Source organism: Xiphophorus hellerii, chromosome 10, assembly GCF_003331165.1.
Source record: "Xiphophorus hellerii strain 12219 chromosome 10, Xiphophorus_hellerii-4.1, whole genome shotgun sequence".
Lineage (NCBI taxonomy): Eukaryota > Metazoa > Chordata > Actinopteri > Cyprinodontiformes > Poeciliidae > Xiphophorus > Xiphophorus hellerii.
In genome coordinates, this window is record NC_045681.1 from 7,036,865 (window position 1) to 7,061,749 (window position 24,885).

At 37.8% G+C, this 24,885-nt stretch overlaps 2 protein-coding genes across 2 annotated transcripts; one reads left to right on the top strand and one right to left on the bottom strand.

The window, feature by feature from the left end:
• The first annotated feature begins 871 nt into the window (after window positions 1-871).
• LOC116726582 (protein phosphatase 1 regulatory subunit 1B-like) lies at window positions 872-14,476 on the top strand. Its single transcript, XM_032573356.1, has 5 exons — window positions 872-1,272; window positions 9,902-9,985; window positions 11,435-11,510; window positions 13,253-13,369; window positions 13,455-14,476. Exons 1-5 carry the CDS (start codon window positions 1,144-1,146, stop codon window positions 13,556-13,558), a joined length of 510 nt encoding a protein of 169 aa, XP_032429247.1. The 5' UTR covers window positions 872-1,143; the 3' UTR covers window positions 13,559-14,476.
• A 553-nt stretch (window positions 14,477-15,029) lies between these two features.
• On the bottom strand, window positions 15,030-18,363 carry pnmt (phenylethanolamine N-methyltransferase). Its single transcript, XM_032573685.1, has 3 exons — window positions 17,886-18,363; window positions 17,403-17,613; window positions 15,030-16,563 (listed from the first exon to the last, which is right to left on the bottom strand). Exons 1-3 carry the CDS (start codon window positions 18,058-18,060, stop codon window positions 16,125-16,127), a joined length of 825 nt encoding a protein of 274 aa, XP_032429576.1. The 5' UTR covers window positions 18,061-18,363; the 3' UTR covers window positions 15,030-16,124.
• Window positions 18,364-24,885: the final 6,522 nt, after the last annotated feature.

Genomic DNA, 24,885 nt, shown 5'->3' on the forward strand with positions numbered 1-24,885 from the left:
TAGCTTTACGATTCTACACCGAGGAAATTTACAAACACATGAAGCAACTTTTTAACATCACGCCTTGCTGTTACACCAGCGTTTTTAACCATAAGTGTAAAATGAAGATACTGAAATAAACATTAACTTTAAAAAAGTAAATAAAAAAAAGTTGCCTTTTGGCGCCCTCTCGTGGCAATTTGCTATAACTACAAATTGATTAAAGAAATGTGCGTAGTGTTACGGTTTTTAATGCTCCTTAACAAACTGGATAAAGAGTTAACTATGATTATAAGAAATGAAGTTAATAGTCACATTTTTTTCCAATTTGATATAAGTTTTGGAATTTGGTGATCAGCACGACCTTCCTCTAGAATATCTGCAGCATCTTTCTGCAAATACTGAAGGGTCTGAGCTTCCACATGAAGAAAAGTTAAACTAATGTTCTCTATTAGGCCTCCAAAGAACAGCTGGATTGATATTATACACAGCTGGGCTTTATTGACATCAAAAAGCAGCTGCAAAGAACTGGATTTTTACTGAGGGGTATCAGAGTAAAAGGGGCAAAACATCAGTATGTTGGCCTATCTCACAAGATCAAGATAAAATACTTTGAAGTTGATATAAAAAATTTAGAAAAGCTCGCAACTGGAGTGTTATCAGTCCCTATTTGTGAAATTTCTCTCGAAAACAAAATAATAACTAAAGATAATAATATACAGATATTTGAAGAAAAAGATATATTTTGAATAACATGACTTGCAACTGTGTCGTTTACGAAAACTTCTTACTCAGCTAACTTAAAACTACACTTCTAGTTCGTCCACGTTCAATTTTGAATTTCCGACGGCATCTGAAAGCATCACAGAGCTCGGTTTTCTCCTCGTTATGTAGAACAGGTCAGTAATCACAGCGGGACAGGCATATGGTCAGAGAGGGTGGAGAGGGGAGGACGGACAACGCGCCAGAGAGTGAGAGGAAGCTGGAGAATCTGGCACTTTCAGAGAGACTCAAATATTTTTATTCACCCGCATCTGCTTCAATTTGACCACCGGACAGTGAACCACAAACTGCACAGATAGTTAAATCGCTGCTGCTTCCGCCTGGGTTTTTAAAGCCGGACGTCGGTTCGCTCAGCAGCGGTGAGGCGACAGGCTGAATGCCATGGACCCGCTGCTGCCCACAGACCCGGAGATGATGGAGCGAGAGGCGGACAAGGATGCGCGGAGGAAGATCCAGTTCTCGGTCCCGTCCTCCGTACCTCTGCAGCTGGATCCGCGACAGGTGGAGATGGTGAGGCCCCCCACAGCGTGACGTCTGCAGATAAACCTGTGTTTAACACCTCCAGGGACGTTTAAATGTTTAAAGTTTTAAAGTGGCCAATACGGTAGATTTTGAAAGACAATGGACCAATGTAAAGTTGAGCACGATATATTAAATTAAACGCAATGCAAGCGTGTCTTAGTCAATAAAATATCATTAAAAAGTTTTAATATTTCAGTAATTCAGTTAAAAAAATTCACATTTTAAGTTATACAAGTTGTACGTAAAACTGTACACATGCCAGTTTTTATTTTTTTACATTTTTTTTTTTTTACATTTTTGATATTTGACATGTTTTCTCTACAAACCAAACCAATTAGTTGGAGAGAAACAAACAAAAAAGTTGCAATAAATCTTGTATCTAATTCTTTGTTGAGGCTCAGTTCACCTGGCGTCAGTTTGGTGATTTGGCTCCTTTAGCTAAAGTCAGATGTTGTAGAGAGGTTTCAACAAATCAAAATGATCTCAAAGGTATCAGTCAGGTGAAGGAAGCCTAATAAGGAGAGGTTCATTTAATTCAGATATACTAGAGAAAGGATGCATCTAAATGTTGCAGGATAGTAGCTCTTGGGGAATGGAGTTATTTCAAAGAAAACATTCAGTCCTGGCTAAAATCGCCTAAAATATTTTGTAAAAATGAGTTATGGCTGGATGAAGCAAAATGTAAACTTTTGGGCCACACTTCCATAACCAGTGACTCCAACTATACATCCATATCACTTCATCAAAGTAAAATTTAAGTTTTGGTTTTACCGAGTCAGAGTCCAGGACAAAATCAGACAGAAAACCACCTGAAGACGAATGTGGACGATACATTTAGAGAACTTCTGCAAAATATAGTCGAGTCAAGATGTTACTCAACCTGGCAATTTAATAAGGGTGTGTATGTAACGGTGGCAAACAATCAAGCGAGATGCTGTGATTGAGTCCGCAACATTTTAATTTAATAATAGTTACAAAGTAACTCCGTTAGCAGTACCGCTACACAGCCGTTAGAAAAAGAAACATCCGTTCCACAACCGTCGTCTCCTCGCAACGGCGGAGTGACACTGACCCCCATCAGCAGCCACGTCAAACTGCGACACAACTAGTAAATAACACAAACAAAAAACACAAAACAGTATTAATTGACCTCCATGTACACCACTGTAGACTCATTGTACACAGAGTAAACTATTCTAAGCCTAACTTTTTCCTTCCATTCAACTTTCTATTGTTATAGTAGGATACAACACCTACAGGTTTCTTTAGCAATGACCTCAAAAGAACAAATGTGTATTTGTGACATGATGAGGTCAGATCAAGGTCATAATGGCGGACATTTAATGAAAATTTCTATTGAAAGTTTCAGATACTTTGCTGCTTTTGTTGTTGCAGACATATTCCTGGTGCATCAATCAATCAATCAATCAAATTTTATTTGTATAGCACATTTCAGCAGCAAGGCATTTCAAAGTGCTTTACATCATTATAAACACAGAAACACAATGCAACATAGAATCAACAATCAAAACACGACATTAGGTCAGGTTCCATCAATAAATTTGTAATTGATTACGTTTCAAATACAATCCTAAACACGTGGGTTTTTAGTCGAGTTTGCATCCATTAAAGATTTACCTGTTATGCTCCTACTGTGTTATATGGAACAAAATACCTATTGCTATTTTTATTCCCACTCACTCTCACAATCACACAGTTTAAAACGATGTAGACAGCATTTTAATGGGCTTCTGGCACCAGGCTCCGTACACCTCTTTCACGGAATTTCGAGCAGGGACTCGTGCAGGAGACTTTTAAAGAAGTTTGAGGTTAAAATGCTCTTACATAACAGGAGAGCAAGACTTCACCAAACTCTATTTTGCTCCACATTACCCTGTGGGCAGCAGCTCTGGGATTAAGCTGAGCTGTGCTGCCTTATAGTTTTTGGAGCCTTTAAAAGTAATGAGAGTTGTCTGCCCTTCAAAAGAGTGGAAGATGAGGAGGAAGTGAGGGATAAAGCAGCCATCTGTAATGCTGAAAATGAGATTTGTCTGAGCATAGCAGAAGCACCATAAGCACATATGTGAAAGGAAAGAAGGTCACGTTTTTACTCATGTAAAGAGAGGAGCTGCTGTGTGTGTGTGTTTGTTACGTAAAATGAGCCATGAGCCTGAGGCTGAATCTTTCTAAATCAAGTGCAGGTGAAACATGCAGGCCTTCAGAAGAAGAAACTGCATTTGTGTAAGATGATGGCCATTAATTGTAGTCCTAAGATTGCATTCTGCTGCCTGGAGCGAAACCTTACTGATGGAGACAGGTGCCATGTCAGAGATCCGTGTAATTTTCCCCAAGTAGACAATGAGAAACTTTTCAAAAAAACATCTGTTTGGAAAGCTTGTTCTTTCCTGGAATGTATAAATAAACTAATAAATCAATCATCACCAGCCACTCAAATACTTCTTGCACATCTGCTGTTTATAGCTCACTTGTCCCCAGAGTGTCGGACTACTTTCTTCGGCCCTTCTAGAGCAGAAGCGTGTCATCGTTTGCTTTAGCACTCTCCAGTTACAGAGACTTGCAAAAGTAGCTTCAATTAATCCTTGGACTTTTTCACGTTGTCACATTAAAACCAGAAATAACAACATTATCTTATTGGAATTTTAAAAGTCAAAGTCATTTTCAATTTGGGCCAAATCAAGATCATGAATGCTCTTAAAGGGCCGGTTGTGCCAGAATGTATTGATAAAATCTGTTCACAAACTGTTACAATATAAATGAATTATTAATATTAAATAATGTTATTGAACATATTTTCAGTTCCTCCATTTCATAATTTTTTTAAAGGATTTTTGCAATAAAAATCAAATATTGCAAATATTTGCACTTATTTTTTAAGTAAATGTGACTTTTTATTACTCGCTGTATAGATCATGGACTATAATCTGACATCAGTTAAGGTTGAGGCATCTGTTCAGTACAAACGCAACTTTTTTCACTATCAGTCCATTACATAAAGTCCTATTTGAAAAAAAAAAACATTAGAAAATGTAAAAACAAGAAGTATGAACAATTTTGTCAGGCACTATGCTGTTATTTGGATCTCTGATTGAAATATCTGAACCTGATCTTTGGTCCTGTTTACATTCTCACATGCATATGGTTCAGATTCAGTGGTTTCTTTTCACCTTGTTAGTATTCATTTAGTCTTTCCATGCATATATTTCCACCAATCGCTCAAGCCAGTTTTCTTACGAGAAAACCATTTTGGCAGTTTTTCAGCTTCATCATTATTAATTGCTTCTGTTTTTAGCTTTTTACGTTTCTTTTTGTATTTTCTACTATATAAGTTGCTTGAACTTCTGTTTTTCCTAGTTCTACATGTTGATCTGGTTCACTGCCTTGTCTTTCCCCCTGGGCTGAGAATTGCCACCACCTGCATTTCATTAGTTTTGACTCCTGGGCCTCCGTTGTTCAGAGTTGGTTCATTTTCGTCATGGTTCGTTAACTCTGCTGCTTTGCTAAGCCTTGTTGTGTTATCTTAAGCGTTGGGAGGTTCATTGATCCATCTGAGTCAGGGGTGTCAAACTCATTTTCCTTTTGGGCCAAATCAAGATCATGAATGTTCTTAAAGGGCCCGTTGTGCCAGAATGTATTGATAAAACCCATTAAGCTGTTAAAACCTAAATAAATTCTTAAAATTAAATAACATCTTTTCAGCCCGTCACACATAGAGAGCGTGCTCCGTGTTTTGCCAACCGCCATAAAGAAGAAGCGGTGCTCAGTGTTTGCGGAAGTAAAGATGGATGCTAACGGTGGAGCATAGCTTACGATTTTGAAATTGTTTTCTGACCGGAGCCAGGATATTAACAATTTAATCCTCGTTATCGTCTGCCAGGGTTGTTGGTCTTCTTTTTGCTTGGGCGTATCAGGACGCAGAATAGTGACGTTTGTCGAGTATCAGTGACGTTCAGGTCAGATGAATGCGACCTGGACTTTGGGCCGCATTTGAATCGGATGCGTGTCTGATATCCAAGCGGCCTGGGTCGCATTCAAAAAGAAACCAACCTGTGTTGTTCAGACTGTCTTGAAAAGATCAGATACAGGACGAATTAAGGCAAAAAAATCGGAATTGGGTCACTTCAGACTGCAGTGTGAACGCAGCCTAATTGATGCAATTTGCAGTGAACCGATAAAAACTTCTTTGAATTGACTGATAAAATAATATTTAAGCACATTGTTATTCTGACCGTTCTATTTATGTTTCACTTTAGAGTCTAGAATGCCACATAAAAAGCTGAAGCGGGCCAGATTTGGCCTCCGGACCTTGAGTTCGACACATGTAATCTAAGAGATTGAGACGTTCCTGCTACAGTGCATTGTTGCTTCAAACTCCGACAGTTAGGGGCCAAAAAAATTTCTGGATTGTTCCCCTGAAGCAAGTCCAGAGGTCACTGACTATGCCCATGTTCAAGTGCATGCAAGTTACTCGACTGGATGAAGTCAGATATCAGTTCTAGGAATTTGGTCATTGTTTAACGTCTAGAAACGGAGCTCAGCAGTTTAAGCACCCCTGTGACCTTCTTATTTTCCAATATATCCCAGTTTTCTAGCAGGCAGTTAACTATTAAAATATTTTTAAAAAAGAGAAAAAGCATTAAAAGTTGAGAAAGAATCAGCCAAGGAAGGAGGCTACAGATTAAAAAAAGATTAGCTGGGGATGACTGAGGCCTGAATTAAGGGCAAGGGCAGTTAAAGCCAAGAACTAAATTTCACCCCAGAATATCCGGGAGCTCCAAACACGAACCGACGGGAAGTAATTTAGTTTACAGGAACAACAGCATATTTGTTTGTTCATCAGTTAATAAGCATGGCATTTTGCATGCAGCAGAAATTGTATGAAATGTTGAACAGTTTTAGCCAGAAGTTCTGGAAGTGGGAATAATGCTTAGATTTTTGTTTTAGATGTTTTTTGATAATTAAAGCAAGTCATATGTTCAAGGAATTTTAAAAGTAAGTAAATAAATAAAGGCTAAGACTGAATACTAATAGAGCTGATCCCTTTCTAGCATTCTTGATGAACACTTCTAGGAATTAAGTGAGAATTGTTAACCACAAATGGAGAAAACATGGAACAGCGGCGACCTTTCAGTCTACCAAAATGACTTCAGAGTGCAGAAAAGACCACAAGCAGAGACATTATTCAACAAGATGCTTCACACATATTCATAAAGTTATTTCACTGGTGCAACATTACAGGTTAAATACAAATTATATGCTTTTTTCATCTGTTCTTTAACAGGTTGCAGGCTAACTGGACTAGACAGGATTACTAAGAGTATAAAATAAAAGCATTATATGAACACAACAAGGGATTTGTGCCTCCACCCTCTCATCTGTACTACTAAAGGGATTGAGAATCTCTCTAAAAGCCTCTTTTGGAACCAGTTCTGACCCCACACTGCATTTATGGTTTATAAATGTTGTGATTTTAGACTCTGGAGGTTAAATGTTACTCTTAATCATTGACTAACTCTTCCTTGTAGCACAGAGTGTGGAAGTTTGATTTTTAGTTAGCAGGAAAAGGAATAAAAACGGAAAAAAGTTTGATTAATCTTGTACAAAAATATGCAATGAAATGTCTTTGGTCCAACTGTCTGTACTTCAACCAACAACAGAATAGTGATAGTGATGCACAGCATGTCAAACCTCAAAGCAGATGGGCTAAAGCGTAGGAAGAAACCACGGGAAGCCGCCTCCTGTCAGATAACGACACAAAACTGAGGCTATTTGTTCACTAATATCAGGAAAAAACAAACTGCAAAAAACTACCTATTTTCGGCTGCAACATCCAGATCAATGGGTCAGAATTGGGTGTAAACAACATGAAGTAGTTTTCTCTTTAGCCCAGGTAAAATGCTTCTGACACTTGCTGCGTTTCCATTAAAAATTTAAGTAAAACTTTGTTGATATTCAGCTAAAGTTGAATAAACACAATTACGTATTTGTGCTGTTTCTATTAAAAAAGAAATGCAATTGAAATCACGCATTAAGACATTAAAAGACATTCAGCGCCATGATCCTTCTACCACTTCCTGTCGTCTTCTTCATCTATTCTGCCAGTAGTAACATCCGATTTTTGATCAGATGTTTGATCAGACTTGTGTGATGCGAATTAAGAGGTAATGTTACAGTTTTGAGAAGTACACTAATTTTGATACGGCCAAAAACCCGCCTCATTCTAGTGCCAAAACTTTACATTGAAAAATTTGTTTTTTTCGGAATTGACGTTTTTCCATTAAGCAAATTTATTTTCAAAATGTCAAATTGCACGATTTTAATGTTAATGAAAAAACAGTTATTGTCTCTATGGTTCAATTGTTGACCAAATCCTGGATATGTCAACAATAGATCCCACAGTCCATGTCTTGTGATCTAAAACAATCTCTTGAAGAGATTTTAATTCTAAGTTTTCCCAATAAATGTTTGTGCACTTATTTTATTTCGCTCAATCTTCCCTTTCTTTGCTTGGAAACAATCAGCTTCTTTCTCCATGACCTTTTTCTTGTCAGAGACTGTCTCTGGTTGACTGTAAAGTCATCAGTCTTTTCATTGACTGTGTTGCCAGAAGTTAACATTACAGTATCAAGGTTTCCCCCGGAAAACTTGCAAAGCCCGGTGGTTGGATGCCAGGGCAGTCATTCATCCAGCAGCCCGTCGTGTTTTTGAGTTAAAAAATGTTTAAAGTTGACAAAAAAATTTGAAAATATCACTTGATAATTATGTGTTATTGGAAGATTGGAAAATTAATACCTGTACACCAACTATAAAGTCTTAAAAATTTTAAGAAGACTTAAATAAATAAGCAATGCTAAGCCTGGTGGGGGTACAAGTAAAGTCTGGTGGCCCGCCAGGCTTATAATACATTGGGGGAAACCCTCAGTATTACAAGTCTTTTTTATTTGTCTGCTGTCAATTTCTAATTCAAAAAAGCTGAACTTTTGGTTTTCATCAGGCAGAAATATTGACAGAGTTAGGCAGAAAATCGAGAAACACGTTCAGGTGTAGAAAGGAGAACACAGGAAAACCTTGAGAGCCAGCAGGAAAACCTTGAGAGCCAGCAGGATAACCTTGTTTCTACTACATGGAAATGTAATGTGCTGAATTTCTAAAACCAAGGAAAGAAATTCCACTTCCTGCTGTGTACATGTGTAAAAAAACACTTTACACGGCCTTTACCTCCCACTGGTGTTTTTGTATCTCACATTTTCATAACAACAACATTCTGCATGAGCTTGACCTTATGCCTCTGCTTGCAACATAGGTCTATATCTGAAAAGCTCTCAACCAGGTGCCTAAACAAGGTACTGATTTTGATTTCTGTCTATTTCTTTCTGTGATTCCTTTGAATCATATTCTCAAATATCAGCAGTACATTAGGTTGAAGAGATTGCAAGATAAATTTGTCAAACGGAGGGAAGCAGAGGCAGTAGGAGGAGCCGCCCACATATATTTTGCCTACACTGATATCCTTCCTTCTGCAAGTGTTCTAGCAATAAAATAATATGTGTAGTAACACTCTAGAACCTAAAAAAGTATTATTACAAAAATAAATATTTCCTGAAAATCAGAAATAATAAATTTGAAAATAAAAGTCAGGCATTTAAACATTTCCAAAGTGCAGATGTTATAGTAATGTTTTAAATGTGCAAATATTTAAAATTGAAAGCATTTCATGGACACTAAAGCAATGCTCTGAATCACTAAAGTGTGAAAACTTTACCTAGTTTATAGAGTTTGGGGTCCCTCTGCTAGGAACTATTTTTGGACAAGTTGCTAAGAAAGAGCTGGATGTTTGCTCTGCACTTCATAAGTTGCATAACTTTTGTAGCCGATGACTCACGCTGCTTTGTAAATAACAAATAGCTGTTATGCATCTCATAGCAAGAAAAAAAAGGACAATAAAGGTAAAAATCAAAAGTCCACCAGTGATAATAAACATACAACGAAGCAAAACTTGTGTAGTGTTGGAAAAAACGCTATTATACACAAAATATTTACATTTAAATTTTTCTCATCGTCTAACATTGAATCAGACAAAATGTCTCCTGTTTTATGTTAGTTAGGATTACCCAAATTAGTTCAATTTGTTATATGCCAGATTAAAGAATATATTTTTTTAAAATATATTTTAAAGATTGATGTGTATTAAAAATATTCAGGAGACTCCAGTAGGTTTAATTAAACATTTTGGTTTTAAAAAAATCACATCTGTAGATGAGTTTTAAGGTTTTATCCTGTCTAGTGTGACGTCATGGAAAAGCCAAAAATCAGAAAGAAATCTGTGAACCTCGACAAGTCTGATCAAGCCTTGGGTAGAAATGCTTAAACATCACCAAGTCATTCGTTCAAAAAATTATATGCGTTATGGACGGCATGATAGGGTACGACAGAGTTTAGGAAAGAAACAAGTTTAGTGTTTTGGTGTGAACCAACTCCAGAACAAAAACAAAAAGTCCTGGTTGCAAACTCATAAAAAATGGAAATGTACGCAGCCTTACACACTGCAGTTTGATACAAGCAAATAAAGGCAGAAAATTCTCTTTTTGTCTTTGCAAAGATTCGACGCCGGAGGCCAACACCTGCCACTCTCTTCAAACTGACAGACCCGCCATCACCAGAGGAGGACAGCAGCTCGCATCAGGTATCACCGAGGAGTTACAAGTCAACCCAGAGAACTTTTATATTAAACTTTAATCTTCTTTCATGATGAAGAGCTGCAGATTTGATTTGTTTGCTACTCTTTTTTTATTACACCATTACACAGTGTGGAAATTGGGTGTTTTATAAAGAAAGTATGTAAATGAGAGACTAAATTTAACCTCCTACTCTCAAGCTGGAAAGATGCAACATTTTTTTAGGAATGAACATAGCTTAAAGTATGCATTAGATTATTTACAATTTATATTAAAATAAATTTTTATGTCAAAACTAGAAAAAGTTTTTCATGTAACAACTACAATCTAATGTAATATACGTTGTTGATGTTAAAATATCTCTTCCATATATATGCAGGGCCTTGTGAAAGTATTCACACCCCTTAAACTTTCTCTTTTTTTTGAACTTTGTCGCATTAAAAACACAAACATCAGACTTTATTTAACAGATCAACACAAAGTGAAGTAGATGAAAATAATGTGCGATGTTCAAAATATTTTGCATATAAAGATCTAAAAATTGTGACATTTGCATTCAGCCTCTTTACTCTGACACCATTTGATAAAATGTGGTGCAAGCATTAAACTTCAGACAGAGAAATAGAAAACATGTTGAAAAAGATGCTCTCTTTAAATTAAACTAAGGCTAGTTTTATTTTTGGCATCTGTGGTGGAAAAAGGTTTAGATCACGGCATTTGTAAGAGCTGGAGTTACTTATAATTTTAAAAATTGGCACAATAATTTCAAATGAATTCACAGAAGCTCGCCCTCCAGATATTCAGAAAAGACTAACTGGTAGAAACTTTCAGATGTCGCTGTAATTTCAGTGAAAAATATGATATTTAAAGTGTTTACTTACAGAGGCTGAACGCAGGCCACACTTTTCAGATAATAATTTGTTGGGGAACAAAACTGAAAATCATTCATCCTGCAGTGCTTTGTGTTGGTTCTACCTCATAAAATCCCAACTAAATACAAGAGAAGTTTGTGGTTAAAGAAAAGTTAGGGAGATTTGCAAACTTTTGTAAGTGTTCATCTCTGAAAAAGCAGACCAGCTCTCCTATCAGATAAGTTGACTAACTCATTTTAATTTTTGTTTACTTACAAATGTAAAATATAAAATGATACGTAAGTAAAATGATTAAAAAAACAAAGTTTGAGTTGCTTTCTCTGTCAGACACATACTGACAAAACTCCAAAAATATTCTTTCTTTCTGTTGATTTACAAAAGTAACAACCTTTCTGTGTCATCCCTTCTTCTACTTTTAATTCCAGCCATCAGTTACAAATAAAACACATCTCTGTTTTAATTTTCATTTTAATTTTTTGCATGTCATGCAAAAACAAGATAATGTTGGGCTGTTTTAGCCCACTCTCCAGATGTTGACGAAAACATCTGTCTGCGAACAGTGATTCTCATTCATTGCTTTCACAGTGGGTTCTGGGTGAAAATGGATCCACGAAAGCCAAACTGGTTCACATGGCAACCTACCAGCCACCCTCACTTAAAGGTAGATGCCTTTTTAAAAAAATTATTATTATCTTGCAAATGTGTCCTCATTCTTTTATATATACCACAAACATGAATGAAGAATCCAATGCTGAGTTGGAACATGTCTGTCAAAATCCAGACATTTGTATCCAAAAACAGTCTGATTTGTTGGTTTCTGTGTCGCTTATGATTGTGGATCAGTGTGCCATGTCAGATTAGGAGCAAAAACAGCTGTGGGTCTGGTCTGGATCATCCTGGATTAGGGGCTGCAGCTGCAACATGCTCTCTTTCACATACGCAGATATGCTGCTGTTAATGCTAGCAAAAATATTTCTGTGTTTGTTAGTGGGGTAAAAAGTTTAAGTTTACTTTTAACGTATCTAAAAGACAGCCTATGACCTGCTGCGTTGTTGCTGGATGTTAATAATGTTGGCCAGAGATGATAAAGAATTGGTCATGATTTTAAATATGAAGGTGCCATTTTCTTAAGGTTTTTTGCTTCCTTGATCTAAGGCATGAAAATAACAAAAATAAACTGGTTCTTTAATTTCCCCATAAAACAAAGAAATTGGTCAAAAACCTTTAAATGGACTGTGCAAATCTTGAGGATATTAAGAAATCTTGCTTATCCCACATGAGCAGAAATACTGACAGAAATGTTGCTAGATGCAGTATTTTTACAACAGAAGACATAAATGAAGAAAAAAAACCACCTTTGAGACTGAATTTCCACTTTTTGCTTCAATTAATGCACAAAGTAGAAGTAGCGCTGCAGTACAGCAAGCCGTCACAGGAAGCTAGAAAGGAAGCTTCTGTTGGCTCAGAAGTCTTCAAATTTTTTGAGATAAGTCTTTTTTTTCTCTTGCTGTTTGGCAGCCATTTTAGCAGATAATTGATGAGCATGTATGGAGGACCAGAATTAAAAATAAATGCAGAAATAAATGAACATTTGGAGAAGGTCAACAAATGCACTAAAACACTGAAACAATTTAATAATTTATTAATATATTAGTAGCACAGTTTTTCCAACCATGCTGTGGGCCCAGGTTTTATCCCTCAGGTTTATTTCATGATCTGAGCTCTGCTGTTTTGGAAAGTACAGCTGGAGGACCAAATGAAATGACTAGCTTACCTCGTAACATTGCAAATGAAAATAAATCGTTTTATAAGACATTAACGCTGTCAGTGATGAGTAATTACTGCTGATATGGATACCTTAATGAAGATAAGGTATTTTAACTTTAAGTTCCTCCTGCAACTCATATAGAAATTTAAATAATTTGGTTAATTATATATAATTATTTTATATTTAATATGTAGGGGAGTATCGCTAAGGTCACTCCCAGCCCCCTCTGGAAAGGTCATACTCCCTTGTGCCTGACCTGGTCAGATGAATCATGGTCTGGATTACGTCATATAGGCAGACAGTTTGTTTTGTTATTTGACTGTGACAGAAAATAGCATCACTACAGAACAAAGACAAGTGACATTTTAGCATTAGTTCCCTGACCATGTTAGCTAAAAAAAGAACTTTTGAGAACAAGATAATTGTAGATAAGGATGTAAGCATGTTCAGTGTGTTGATTCAGTCCCTAAACAATGTGATCTGAGTCTCACTGAGAACTCAAACATAGTAAATTCACCATCTTTCCTTTTCTCCTTTTGTAAGTTAAACACTTTTAGCCCAAACTTCAAAAACATGAACCCTTCCATCTGTTGTCTGTTAGCGTGAGTTTCTGTTTTGCTGATTTGTGTTTACAGCTGTCCAGATGTTGGCTGAGGCACACCTGAAGTCTCTGGACAGAGAAGCGCCCTCTTCTGGAGAGGAAGAGGAGCAACACGATGATGAGGAAAAGCAGCAGGCAGCATCAACTACAAGTGGGTGGTGCTCAATTTCCCCTATAATACTGAAGCTTTTACTGAAATGGAAGTGATTTTCCATTTAAAACTTCTTTCACACCAGATTTAAGAGGAGAAAGCGAACCTTCAACGGATCTTTGTGAGCTGCTGGGAAGTTCAGCCGCAAGAGCCGAGACCACAGAACTGGAGGAAGGAAAAGCGGAATGACAAAAAGAAGACAACTGGCCAAGAGAGTTTGTAGAGAATGCGCATATGCAGCACATGCGTGGACATTTTTTGCATGTTCATGGGTGTACATATCTGCTTTTTAGGTGTGCAGGTGTGTGCATGCATGCGACAACACAGCTGAAAGTGGAAAACGAAAGAGCAGAGGAAACATACAATCATCGGGAAAAAATGTAAATGAGCAGATATAGGTTAAAGTTTAACCTGAGACAGCCAAGAAAGCTGGAGAAATATTCCATGTCAGCTGTAAACACATTAAAACAGGAAAACCATGTCAGATTTTTAGCTGTACTTTACTTTCTTGGCTACAAATTGTAAATTAAAATGTTAGACCACATACACCAAAGTGCCACATAATTAAATTTAACATTTACATCAACTACAATAATCGCTACATATATATGTTTGGTCATAGATTATCAGAATTTCACTCATTTCACTCTGGAGATGCAAACTTTGTTGAATATTTGCACACAAGGTCGATGGAGTAAAGAGGATGAATAACAGATAATCACATCTGCACAGCTGCCATATTAATAATTATGGGGACTAATCCAACTAATCATGATAATGTAGCCATGTTTATCTACTGGAACATTATGAACTCTCTTTTGTAAGATGGTCAATATAGCAAATGTGATCAAGTTGAGAAAGCACTTTTAACTGGCATTGTTAATCTTACACAGTTAAATAAATAACTGTGTAAGAGTTCACGCTTTTAATTACCTGAAAAGCGTGAATGGTCATTTATTAATCTGTATGTAATATATTAACCTGTGTATATAACTAATAGATTCATTCTTAATAAACCTATTTAAACAGGTTGTTGCTTTAAGTGGGATTGGACAATCTGCCTGTAAAAATTACATAATAAAAGATTTTTCTTTGTGTAACTAACAAGTCAAATAGTCCAGAATGTTTTGACATAAGTGCCACTTTGAAGAATGCCATATATTAGTTTGAAGAGAAAAAAATGGGTTGTATATTTAGTCTGGTATAATTAACTTTTGATTATCTAAAACACATGTGTCAAACTCAAGGCCCGCGGGCCAAATGTGGCCCGCCGTAGCTTTTTATGTGGCCCTCTAGACTCCAAATTACATGAATAAGTCCCTCCAGTTTTTCAACAAATGTGCAAAATTCACACAAAATCTACAAATTCCTACATTTTCTCAGATTTTTACTGCAATTTTTTCCTCAAAATTAGCCAAAATCATTGGGCTTAAGTGATTGCTGCGTCAGCCTTACTTGATGTAAAATTATAGTCCGTGACCGATACGATAAAAAGATGCATTTAGCATCACACATTAGCGCAAATATAAAAATTCTTTACAAATATTTATAAATTAGCGGCACAAAATCTGTGATTTTGGTTGTTAAAAAACCCACAAAAAAAAAAAGAAGCAAAGTCCTGGATGGAATTATCAGTGTAAAAAGGCGTTCACACTTATTGGATGCTGAAACATAAAGCTGTTTATTGATATTTTAACAGTTGAATTGAAAGAATACATTCTGGTACAACTGGCCCTTTAAGAACATTCAGATTTTTGATATGGCCCAAAATAAAAGTGAGTTCAAAACCCCTGATCTAAAACACTTAAGTTTGGCAAACCAGAAGAAATCTATAGTGGAGTAAAGATTTTATCTCGGTATGTCGTGCTGCAGTCTTAACTCTTTCTCAGGTGGTTCTACAACCACTGACCTTTTGAAACATGTGCAACACCCCACGTTTTTCTGGACCAGGGAACTCAGGATGCAGTGGGTCAGGAACTTCTTATGTTCCCAAAGCGACATGTAAGCCTGGAAATCCAAACCCATTATGACAATCTGAAGAAGCCTTTTGAATAAGAGGTGAAGCAAAACAAGAAATCCAGTTACTTTCTGTCTGTATTCTAGCACTTCAGGATTGTTACGTACTGACTGTGAGTCTATAAGTGGAACAGGAGTGAAAAACACCAGGAAGCATATCAAGTAGTCTTCATTGATTGAGTTTGATTTTCAGGTATAAATAGCCATAAAGTGACATCTAGTGGTTAATTTATCCAATTGCACAACATTACACACCAGAAATGCAGATAAATGTCACCACACAGAAGAGTAAAACATACCTTTTTTTAAATCTTTGCTCTAAATTATATATTTTCTAGGCTTTTGACATCTTATGCGTTCTCAATATCTGGATAAACATTTATGGAGCATATTTATATAAGTGAACAAGACAGACATTGTTTTTTCTATAAGGATATAACACAGAATAGATAGATAAAACTCTAACTTTTACAAATGACAAAATGTTTTGACTACGAGAGATTTCTGTGTCAGCTGTAGTAGCCGTATTTCACCAGCAGGGGTCAGTCTTTAACTGCGTTCCTCACAGCTAAAGCCCGAGAAACTTAGAAAACATTTTTACTTTTGAGGATTTTTTCTTTCTCCAGTTACATTTAAACTAACTTATCATTCAAAGAAAAAACAAGTGTGAATTTATTTGACTGCTCAACTTATATTTGACTAATAAACAGCAAAGCCACATCCATGCCAGTGACCTCAATTAATACTTCTTCGCCTTGGCGAAAAACACCCCAGTCACATCATCGACTCCGACCCGCATATCCTGAGGCAGAGTGTAGACTTCAAGCCTGATCAGGGTATAACCGGTTTCCCTCAAACTCTCACAGACCTGGGCTTCATTCAGGGGGACCACAGGGATCCTCACCCCTGGACCACCGAAATAATAACTCTCTCCCAGGGCTCCGATCAGCATAAGGTGGCCCCCGGGACGAAGCAGCTTCCCGATGTGACCCAGCGCCCTGGTGAAGGCGGGGAGGTCGGGGCTGACGCTCTCCAGGCAGAAGCAGGACACCAGGCAGTCGGCCCCGGCTGACGGAAGCGAGTCCGGAGCCACAGGCTGGGAAGAGTGCACGTCAACCGGAAGGATGTCCGACACGACTTGACGCAGCCGGGTAGCTTTCTCAGGCCAAGCTGAGGATCTGGTAAAACAGCGCATAACAATCATCAACTTACATGCAATCAGGCAGCAAATAGAGTGTCGTATAAGTATTCATACACCTTGAATGTGTTTTATCGTGATTATATGTGTTAGAGGAGAGAACCAAACTCCTTGACTCATTGTTCTACACTTAAGACAAATTATTGGATCATTAGCAGGATTTTGTAAAACTTGACCCTACTTAGAAGTTAATTCATAAGTTTTATTCAGGTTTTTAGCACCCCTCTCTGTGTTAGATAACACAAAGCTAAACGTTACCCTGTGCACAAAATTCCCCTCTACTGGTAGCATCACGCAGTGAGGACGCTTTTGTTCAGTCGTATTTAGCCAAATTTTAACCACAAATTCATGGTATTTTACTATTTTATAGTTCAACTCAAAGTAGTGCATCATTTTGAAGTGGAAGGAAACAATAGCCATAGTTTCCAAAGAGCTTTTGTAATTTTGTATTTGTATTCAGGCCCAAAATGAGTGTTTTGGGATACGTCTCTACTATCTTGGCACATCTAACGCCCAAAACTGTTGGCCAGGGTTATTTGTAAATTTCATAAAGCTCAGTCCAAAAGGATGGTGAACATCTGTGAGCGAGTTTATTAGTCTCAACACACATTCTCAATTGTAATGGACTTTGATTGGATAATTCTTACACATTAATTTGCTTTATATACATATAAATAGCACACTGTCTGAGTTTGACAATCATTTTTCCCTTCAGTTTCTTACAATGCACTACTTTGTGTTGGTGTGTTGCATTTAAATTTGAGGTAGTAGTCTGTCAAGATATGCAAATCATTTCTTTTTATCAAGACACTTTCATACCGTCGGCCCTCCAGCTGGCAGACATGCTCCAAGTAGGGAGTCCAGTCCAGGCTGCATCCTCCCTCATCCTGAAGCCAGCGCCGCAGCTCCCGTCGGTTGATCTCCAAGAAATCTGTCAGGATCAGTTTGTTGAAAACTTCACAGCCACTCATCACCTGATAAAAAGTGGGACCTGATCCGATGTCCACCAGGAGCTCACCGCTCACATCCCCTGGGAGGAAGAGGGAGAAGAAAAAAGAAATAAAGTTGCAGCAGAGACGCCTTAGAGTAGCACGAAAGTTCAACATTTCTTAAACACGTCAGATATGATTTTAGGTAAGTTCTGATCAAACCGTAACAACAGGTTAACTTGAGTGTTTCTATTCGGACAAAGAAATACAAAGACACTGCATTAAAACTTTTGAGAGTACACAAAAGTTACAGATTATAGTGAGATGGTAGCACATCCGTACTATGGAAATTACTTTATAACAAACAGATTACCTTCAGTGAAAGCTCTGTGTAAACAGGCCAGTTTCCAAGGCACGATGCTGTCTTTTCTTGAAAAATCAGCGCGTGGTGGAGTGTAGTTGTACTGCAAATATGCTGCAGGATCAAATTTCTGGTAGCAGGCTGCCATAGCTGCTATGCCGTTCTCTTTTCCCTTTTCCTCCATCATGTTTCCTCACCTCTGTCTTTACAGTTGGTCCGTGTTCAGGTGTGCCGCTGCCGCTTGAAAGTTGACTTTTATACCTGTGTGTGTCGGTGTATCTGTGCTATTATGTGTGCGTATGTGCTTCGGGCCACTCTTGCAGAGATAGCGATCCTGTTTGTTTTCTTTTTGGCCCATGCCGCCTGATAGCATTTGTTCACTTGCTCTGTTTTCTGCCCTGCAGCATTGATACCATCAGATCAGGGGCTTTCCTCCAACACGACACCCATTAATGCACTACTCCTATGGCCCTTCAGGGCCTTTCCTGCAGTCTAGGAGGTACCTTTATAAGACAAATTATTAATTTCTTTCTCAGTGAGACATTATGATTGACATTATAAAGGTACAATATGTAAAATAAAGAGTAAGTTATCCTGGATGGAAATACATTTCTCAACACCAAACAGTGTGCATATGTTAATGAAATATTTTTTTTTTAAATCACAGAAAAAGGTTAAAACTTCATTGCACATGTATTTTCAAGCCATGATCTATACAGGTAAATTTCTAGAAGATGTTTTGATTTGATTTCTTCTTTGTCTATCAACATGCCACATCTTGACTTGACAATATTAGCACACTCTGCCTGGCAAATGTTCTCCAATTCTAGCAGACTGTGAGGGAAAGTCTGGTCTCATCAGCTAACCAAGCAGTTTGACGAGGACTTGAAGGCCAAAGGTCTCAGATTAACATAAAAAAGCAACATCATTTCAAAATTCAATAATATTCCATCTTGTTTTCATTTAGGGTAAGACAATTATTTCATACCCTCTGTTTTCTGTGTCCTGCTCAACAGAGGTTAGATGTTTAAGAGAAATACATTTGAATGTCATTAACGTAACAATACATCAAACTAAATTATTAAACCACAAAAGACCAAAACATTGCTCAAGAATGACAAGTTCCTCAATCTTTACATCTATACTTCTAAACAAAAACACAATTTCTACCTTTTTACTCTGTGAATGCCAGCTCTTCCCCTTGATGTTTGGCTTGGACAGAACTTTTCCACACACAAATGGTATTTCTCACCAGGAACAGTATGGTCGCTCTGATCTTTTTCAGTTATTAACAGGGTAACTGGTCAGTTTTACCTTATCTGGGCTGAGAATGGGGGTGTTAGTTCTGCCCCCCTGTGGCAGCTTTATTACAGGCTTGTTCCCACCTTCATAGTTACTTTAGGAAAAAACGTTGAGACAGTTGAGAAACGCTCAAATCCTGTAGAACAGATGCACTGGTGGCTCAAGCTATCTAAGATTTATTATATTTGTTTCATACTTAACTTTAAAACTACTCAATCATTTCTGACTTTTGTATTAACACGTTGTGTTGAAACATTTGCTTTAAATCTTTAAGGGTGGTCTTGAACCATTGTTTTTGGAGAGTGGAGTGATTAAACAACTCAAGTATTCAGATTCCTGATGTGCTTATTCCCAAACCAGTTTGGTCGTCTTCTGATGGAATACTGTCCACAGCAAAGTGCTCTTTACTAACCTTGGCCGAGAAAAAAGCCCCTGCTTCTAGTCTGGCACCTTTAAACTAGATGGCCAATTCTTCTGGAGACATTTTCTGGAGACACCAGTGATCTGGTGTTTATGTTTTGCGTTATTCCTGCATTTTGTTATTTAGCTCTGTGTTTCTTGAGCATTTATTTTGGTCTACTTGCTTGTACTTGCATTAATTTTTAATTTCTTTATGTTAAAGAAATTATTTCCCCCTGTGTTTTTCTGTCTCCCTTGGTGCCTCAGCCCACTGCTGCTCCACGTTCAGTAACTCTTTCCTGTTCCTGTTGCCTGTCTGGTTTTACCTTGTTGACTTGCTCTCTTCCTGACATACCACCTGCTTGATAAGTTCAAGTTTTTATTTTCAATAAATCACGCCTTGGGTTCAGCACTAAACTGAATCTGGGTCCAGTTTTAATGTGAAACGAGACAAAAATTGTAATATTTCACAACAGGAAGTATGTTTCGAGCTGTCAAATGAGGGTTCATATCTGAACATGATGAACTGTCAAGCATAATGATCAAAGTGAGCATTGATCTGTAAGTTGCCCTCTTACTGAACACTAACTTACAACTCTTATTAAATCACAAGCTTTACTTTTTTTAATACAGGTGCATGGAGCAAATTTAAGTATACAGACTCAGAAAATTAATATTTCATCACTCCACTGCAAATGTATTCATCTTTATATTATGAATATTCTTCTTAAGCAGGTGTGATACATTTCTGTTTTATCAGATTCAGTCTTAAGACTGATTGTATTCAGGGGGATCAGAGAACAAGTAACGATGAATATATGAACAGATACAGTACAGACCAAAAGTTTGGACACACCTTTTAATTCAATGAGTTTCCTTTATTTTCATGACTATTGACATTGTAGATTCACACTGAAGGCATCAAAACTATGAATAACACATGTGGAAATATGCACTAAACACAAAAGTGTAAAACAACTGAAAATACCCCTTATATTCTAGTTTCTTCAAAGTAGCAACCTTTTACTGTGATTACTGCTTTGCACACACTCTGCATTTTCTTGATGAGCTTCAAGAGGTAGTCACCTGAAATGGTTTTCACTTCATAGGTGTGCCCTGTCAGGTTAATAAGTGGGATTTCTTGCCTTATAAATAGTCATGAAAATAAAGAAAACCCATTGAATTAGAAGGTGTGTCCAAACTTTTGGTCTGTACTGTACATGAATAATCTCCTTCTAAAGGAGGCATGAAGAGATATTAAAAACAAAACAATTACCAACCAATCAGAATCAAAATGGACAAACCTGCTGGCAAACTTTGTGCAAAAGCACACGGCGTGGCTGCGTGCGCAGTCACACGGACGCGGACCTTCATAAACAAATGTAGTTAGTAGATTAGAAAGAGGCAGGAGAAAGGTGCAGGGCAGTTCCTTCCCATGAGTCAGATGAAGAGATAAAAGAGCAAAGAGGATCACAGAAGAACAGATAAAGGGTAAAAGCAGGGAGCAGAAAAAAGGAGCAGGGCTCATATAATGGAATAACACACATTTAACCAGAGCCAGTGGAGCCAATTTAGTTATCTGTGGTCCCAGGGGCAGGAGGTGGGTGGGTGGGTGGGGGGTTCGGCTGTGTCAGTCAACTCTGCTCCAGGTTACTTTTCATGTAGCCGCAGCAGGATGGTGCAGGTACACACGAAACTTTGATCAATTTGACTTCTTCATCGCCACACAGAGGAAATAAAAGGTGGCCAGTTTGTAAAAGAACTAATCAGGATGACGGGCCTGAGGTTCTGACTTTATTTTAAAGTTTATTTCAGCGAGCAGAAGTGCACTTTTGAGAGAAAAAGTTGTTTAAAAAATTACGGCAAGCTAGAAGTGTGAAAGGAGGTGAAAACTTTGAGACTAAAGATTTAAGTCATCTAAACAAACTTGAGATTCAGTGCAAAAGTACTTTTGCAAACTTCATTTTTTCTGATAGAACAACACAATGTAGAACATAATGGGGGAGTGGAGAAATGAAGTTTTACAGTTTTTCTACAAAGTTTTAAAAAAGTGTTTCTGTGTATTTGAATTCAGCCTTTCTGCATTAACATTTAATGGAAACAAATGTCACTGCAGTAACACCAGAAGGTCTTCTGAAGATACAGAATCTGTTAAATTTAAATCTGGACTTTGACTGGACCATTCTTAAACTTTACTACTTTTTAATCTGAAACATTGCATTGTGGCATTGCTGAGTTGTTGGGTAAACCATTGCACCAGTCGCAGGTATTTTTGCAGCCTCCAAGAGTTATTTATTTATTTTTTTCAATTGCAAAGTAGTTTTCATACTGAACTTAAATTACACACAAAAAGTGATTTGTGTAGTTGATTGTTTGCACTTTATTTTAATGCACAACACACTTTTCTGATTTTACTTTGTAAAAAGAAATGGAAACAATTTTCATTCCACCTTTTAATTGTCTTCTGCTTTGAATTGACCTTCCAAATACAATCCAATTATAAATACATTGGAGTTTATAGATATAAAGAGTTAAAATGTGATGAAGTTCAATAGTTTTGTAAGTCACCATAACATCCTTTTGCATCTTGCAAGTATTGTGCACAGAAGCAGTAACACACTGGAAAGATCAGATCATAAAGCAAAGGGCAAAATTAAAATCTCCATAAATGGGAACTTAATATCTTGTTCTTGTACTTTATCCTGTACTCACCAAGCCAATAAAAGATACATTGTCCAGCAAATCTTTATTGAGTCTGAAAGACATTATTTCAATTGAATAAAGTTGATTTATATTGCACCAATTATGAAGAAATGTTATCTCTAGAGAGACAAACAGATCCAATTCATATCCAGTTACATAAACACACAACATTCAGTTGCTCTGCTTTCTGTTTCTGATAGTATCCTAAAATATTGTTTTTCTTTTATCTGGTTGTTTTTCAAAATGCTGCTATTTTTTTCCCCTTACTTTGGTTTTTTAAAATACATTCCTGCGCTTTTTTATTTTGTTAATAAAACATAATTACTGATTACATATTTCTTTCTCAGTGAGACATTTTTTAAATGAGGCTGTGTTAAAAAGTTTAAAGCAGATAACGTTCGTTTCCAATAAGCAGGGTAAAAATCTGTAAAAATATTTTCCAAACGGTTAGGCAGCGTTCACACTGCAGCCCGAAGTGACCCAATTCCGATTTGTTTTCACACTTCCAAATCTCTGCGACCTGTATGTGTTCTCCGGTGTGAACTGCTAATTAGTGATGTGTCGGTCGCGAAAGATCCGGCTCTAAGAGCCGGCTCTTTGAAGTGAACGATTGGAACCGGCTCCACAATGGGAGCCGTTTTAGGATCCTATTTGGGAGCCGGGTTTTTTTCTACAGTATATCGCTGTCTCTCCGCCTCCCTGTCGTTGTGCTTGTGCTCTGCAAATGCCAGAGCCGATAGTTTTAACCCAAATCGTTTTTTTTTGGTCCTGCGGTGCCTCGCTGTCTCTCCGCCCCCTTCTCCCTCTCCTTCGCGTTTTGGTCTTCTGCCAGTGCTAGAGCGGAGAGTTTTTTTCCCTCGGTCGGTCCACTGCCCTCATGTCAAGCGTGTAGTGATGGGATTTTCGGCTCCACACATCTGACCAATCACACATAGTTTCAATTAATAATGTGGCGGGAAAACACTGAAAAAAAAGTTTATCTCCACTTTTTTTGTGGAAACGGCAGGCAATTGGCCAAGCTGTATAGCGTTCGTCGGCAGGTGTTTATGTACAGACACTCACTCAGTGGTCAAGAAGCACAGAAAGAAGGGGAGTCAGTGTGAGAACTGAATAGGTGAAAATAAATGAGTGACAGAAAACGGAGCAAGATTTGGACTCATTTTAATGCTACATCAAGCTCCACGGCAGAGTGCAGACTGTGCAAAGTCAGCATTTCCTATCGTGCAGGCTCGACAAACAACCTGCACAGGCACATGCGGACATCACACGCATCGGTATTGCTATAGCATTGTTATGCGGCATTTTTACTCATCATAAGCGCTTAACAATGTCAATAATGAAACAAAATATTATAAAATTAGGTTTAAGCTATTAATTAATTAATAATGTCAAAAATATATATGGGGAGCCGTTTGGGAGCCGAAAGAGCCGGCTCTCCACAGTAAGAAGAGCCATTAGAGCCGCATCTCGAAAAGGAGCCGAAAATCCCATCACTAAGAAGAATGGACCTTACCAGAGGGGCCTCTTTTCATTGGCTGATGCCCATTCTACGTGGTCACGTGCGTTGCCGTCTCACAAACACACTTAGCTTCCCGTTAGCTAAGTACAGCATAATGGCAGAACTGATACAACTTCCACACCTTGAAGCCTGTCTGCTACACAGTCTTACGTTAGCTAAATGGTAAATGGACTGAACTTATATAGCGCTTTTCCAGTCATTTTTGACCACTCAAAGCGCTTTACACTAGAGTCACATTCACCCAGTCGCACTCACAAACACGCACACATTTATACACCGATACGCAGATCGGTAGGCAATTTGGGGTTAAGTGCCTTGCCCAGAGGCACATCGACATGTGGCAGGAGGAAGCTGGAATCGAACCTACAACCTTCCGATCGCAAGACGACTACTCTACCAAAGAGCCCCAGTCGCCACAGATCGCTAAACAGATCAATATGCAATGTGTCTGTATCTGACATACACTAAAGATTTTATTTTAGCAGAAAAGGCTTTGGACTAAACTGTTACTCGTGTTAGCCACGTTAGCACCAAGTACAGCTAGTCAATCAACCATCCTGTGTTCAGGGAAGCGCTGATTAATAATCGAGAAATAAATATCAAGCCTGGAAACTTGATATCGTAACAGACTGAATGTTATGTTTTTAACGTAATCTTTGCTCGTCTTGCGGGGCGCAGGCGGTTGCCACGGTAACAGGTGTGCTTAAACTACAGAGAGAGAGAGAGAGTAAAAAGGTAGGAGTGGTTTTGAGTTGATCACCTGTTCGGGTTATTTTACCTTTGTTTCCCTTTGCTGTGGCGCATTACAGCCGCTGTAGTTTCTAAACGTTGGACTAATTACCTCGTTCGTTTGTGAGTTTACGTCATTCACAACAAACATCAAATAGAACAAATATATTTCATAAAATTTTAACAAACAAATGGCTTCTACCGTGGTAATTATGTGAAATTAACTTAATTATATCCCAGCTTCTGAAGATTTGCCTTTACCTTTACAGAGCTCTTTGGTTCCTCCTATCAGTCTGTAGCTTCTCATATTGACGTCATCAAACCAAATTTCAGATCTACCATAACTGACTGACACCTGCT

Bases quoted from the DNA above. Each gene is read 5' to 3' on its own strand.
- LOC116726582 (XM_032573356.1), top strand. From the start codon at position 1,144: ATGGACCCGCTGCTGCCCACAGACCCGGAGATGATGGAGCGAGAGGCG. The intron at 1,273-9,901 runs GTGAGGCCCCCC...GTCTTTGCAAAG, and splicing joins ATCCGCGACAGGTGGAGATG to ATTCGACGCCGGAGGCCAAC. The intron at 13,370-13,454 runs GTGGGTGGTGCT...CTTTCACACCAG, and splicing joins GCAGGCAGCATCAACTACAA to ATTTAAGAGGAGAAAGCGAA.
- pnmt (XM_032573685.1), bottom strand. From the start codon at position 18,060: ATGATGGAGGAAAAGGGAAAAGAGAACGGCATAGCAGCTATGGCAGCC. The intron at 17,614-17,885 runs GTAATCTGTTTG...TCTTCCTCCCAG, and splicing joins ACACAGAGCTTTCACTGAAG to GGGATGTGAGCGGTGAGCTC. The intron at 16,564-17,402 runs GTATGAAAGTGT...CTGTTTTACCAG, and splicing joins TGCCAGCTGGAGGGCCGACG to ATCCTCAGCTTGGCCTGAGA.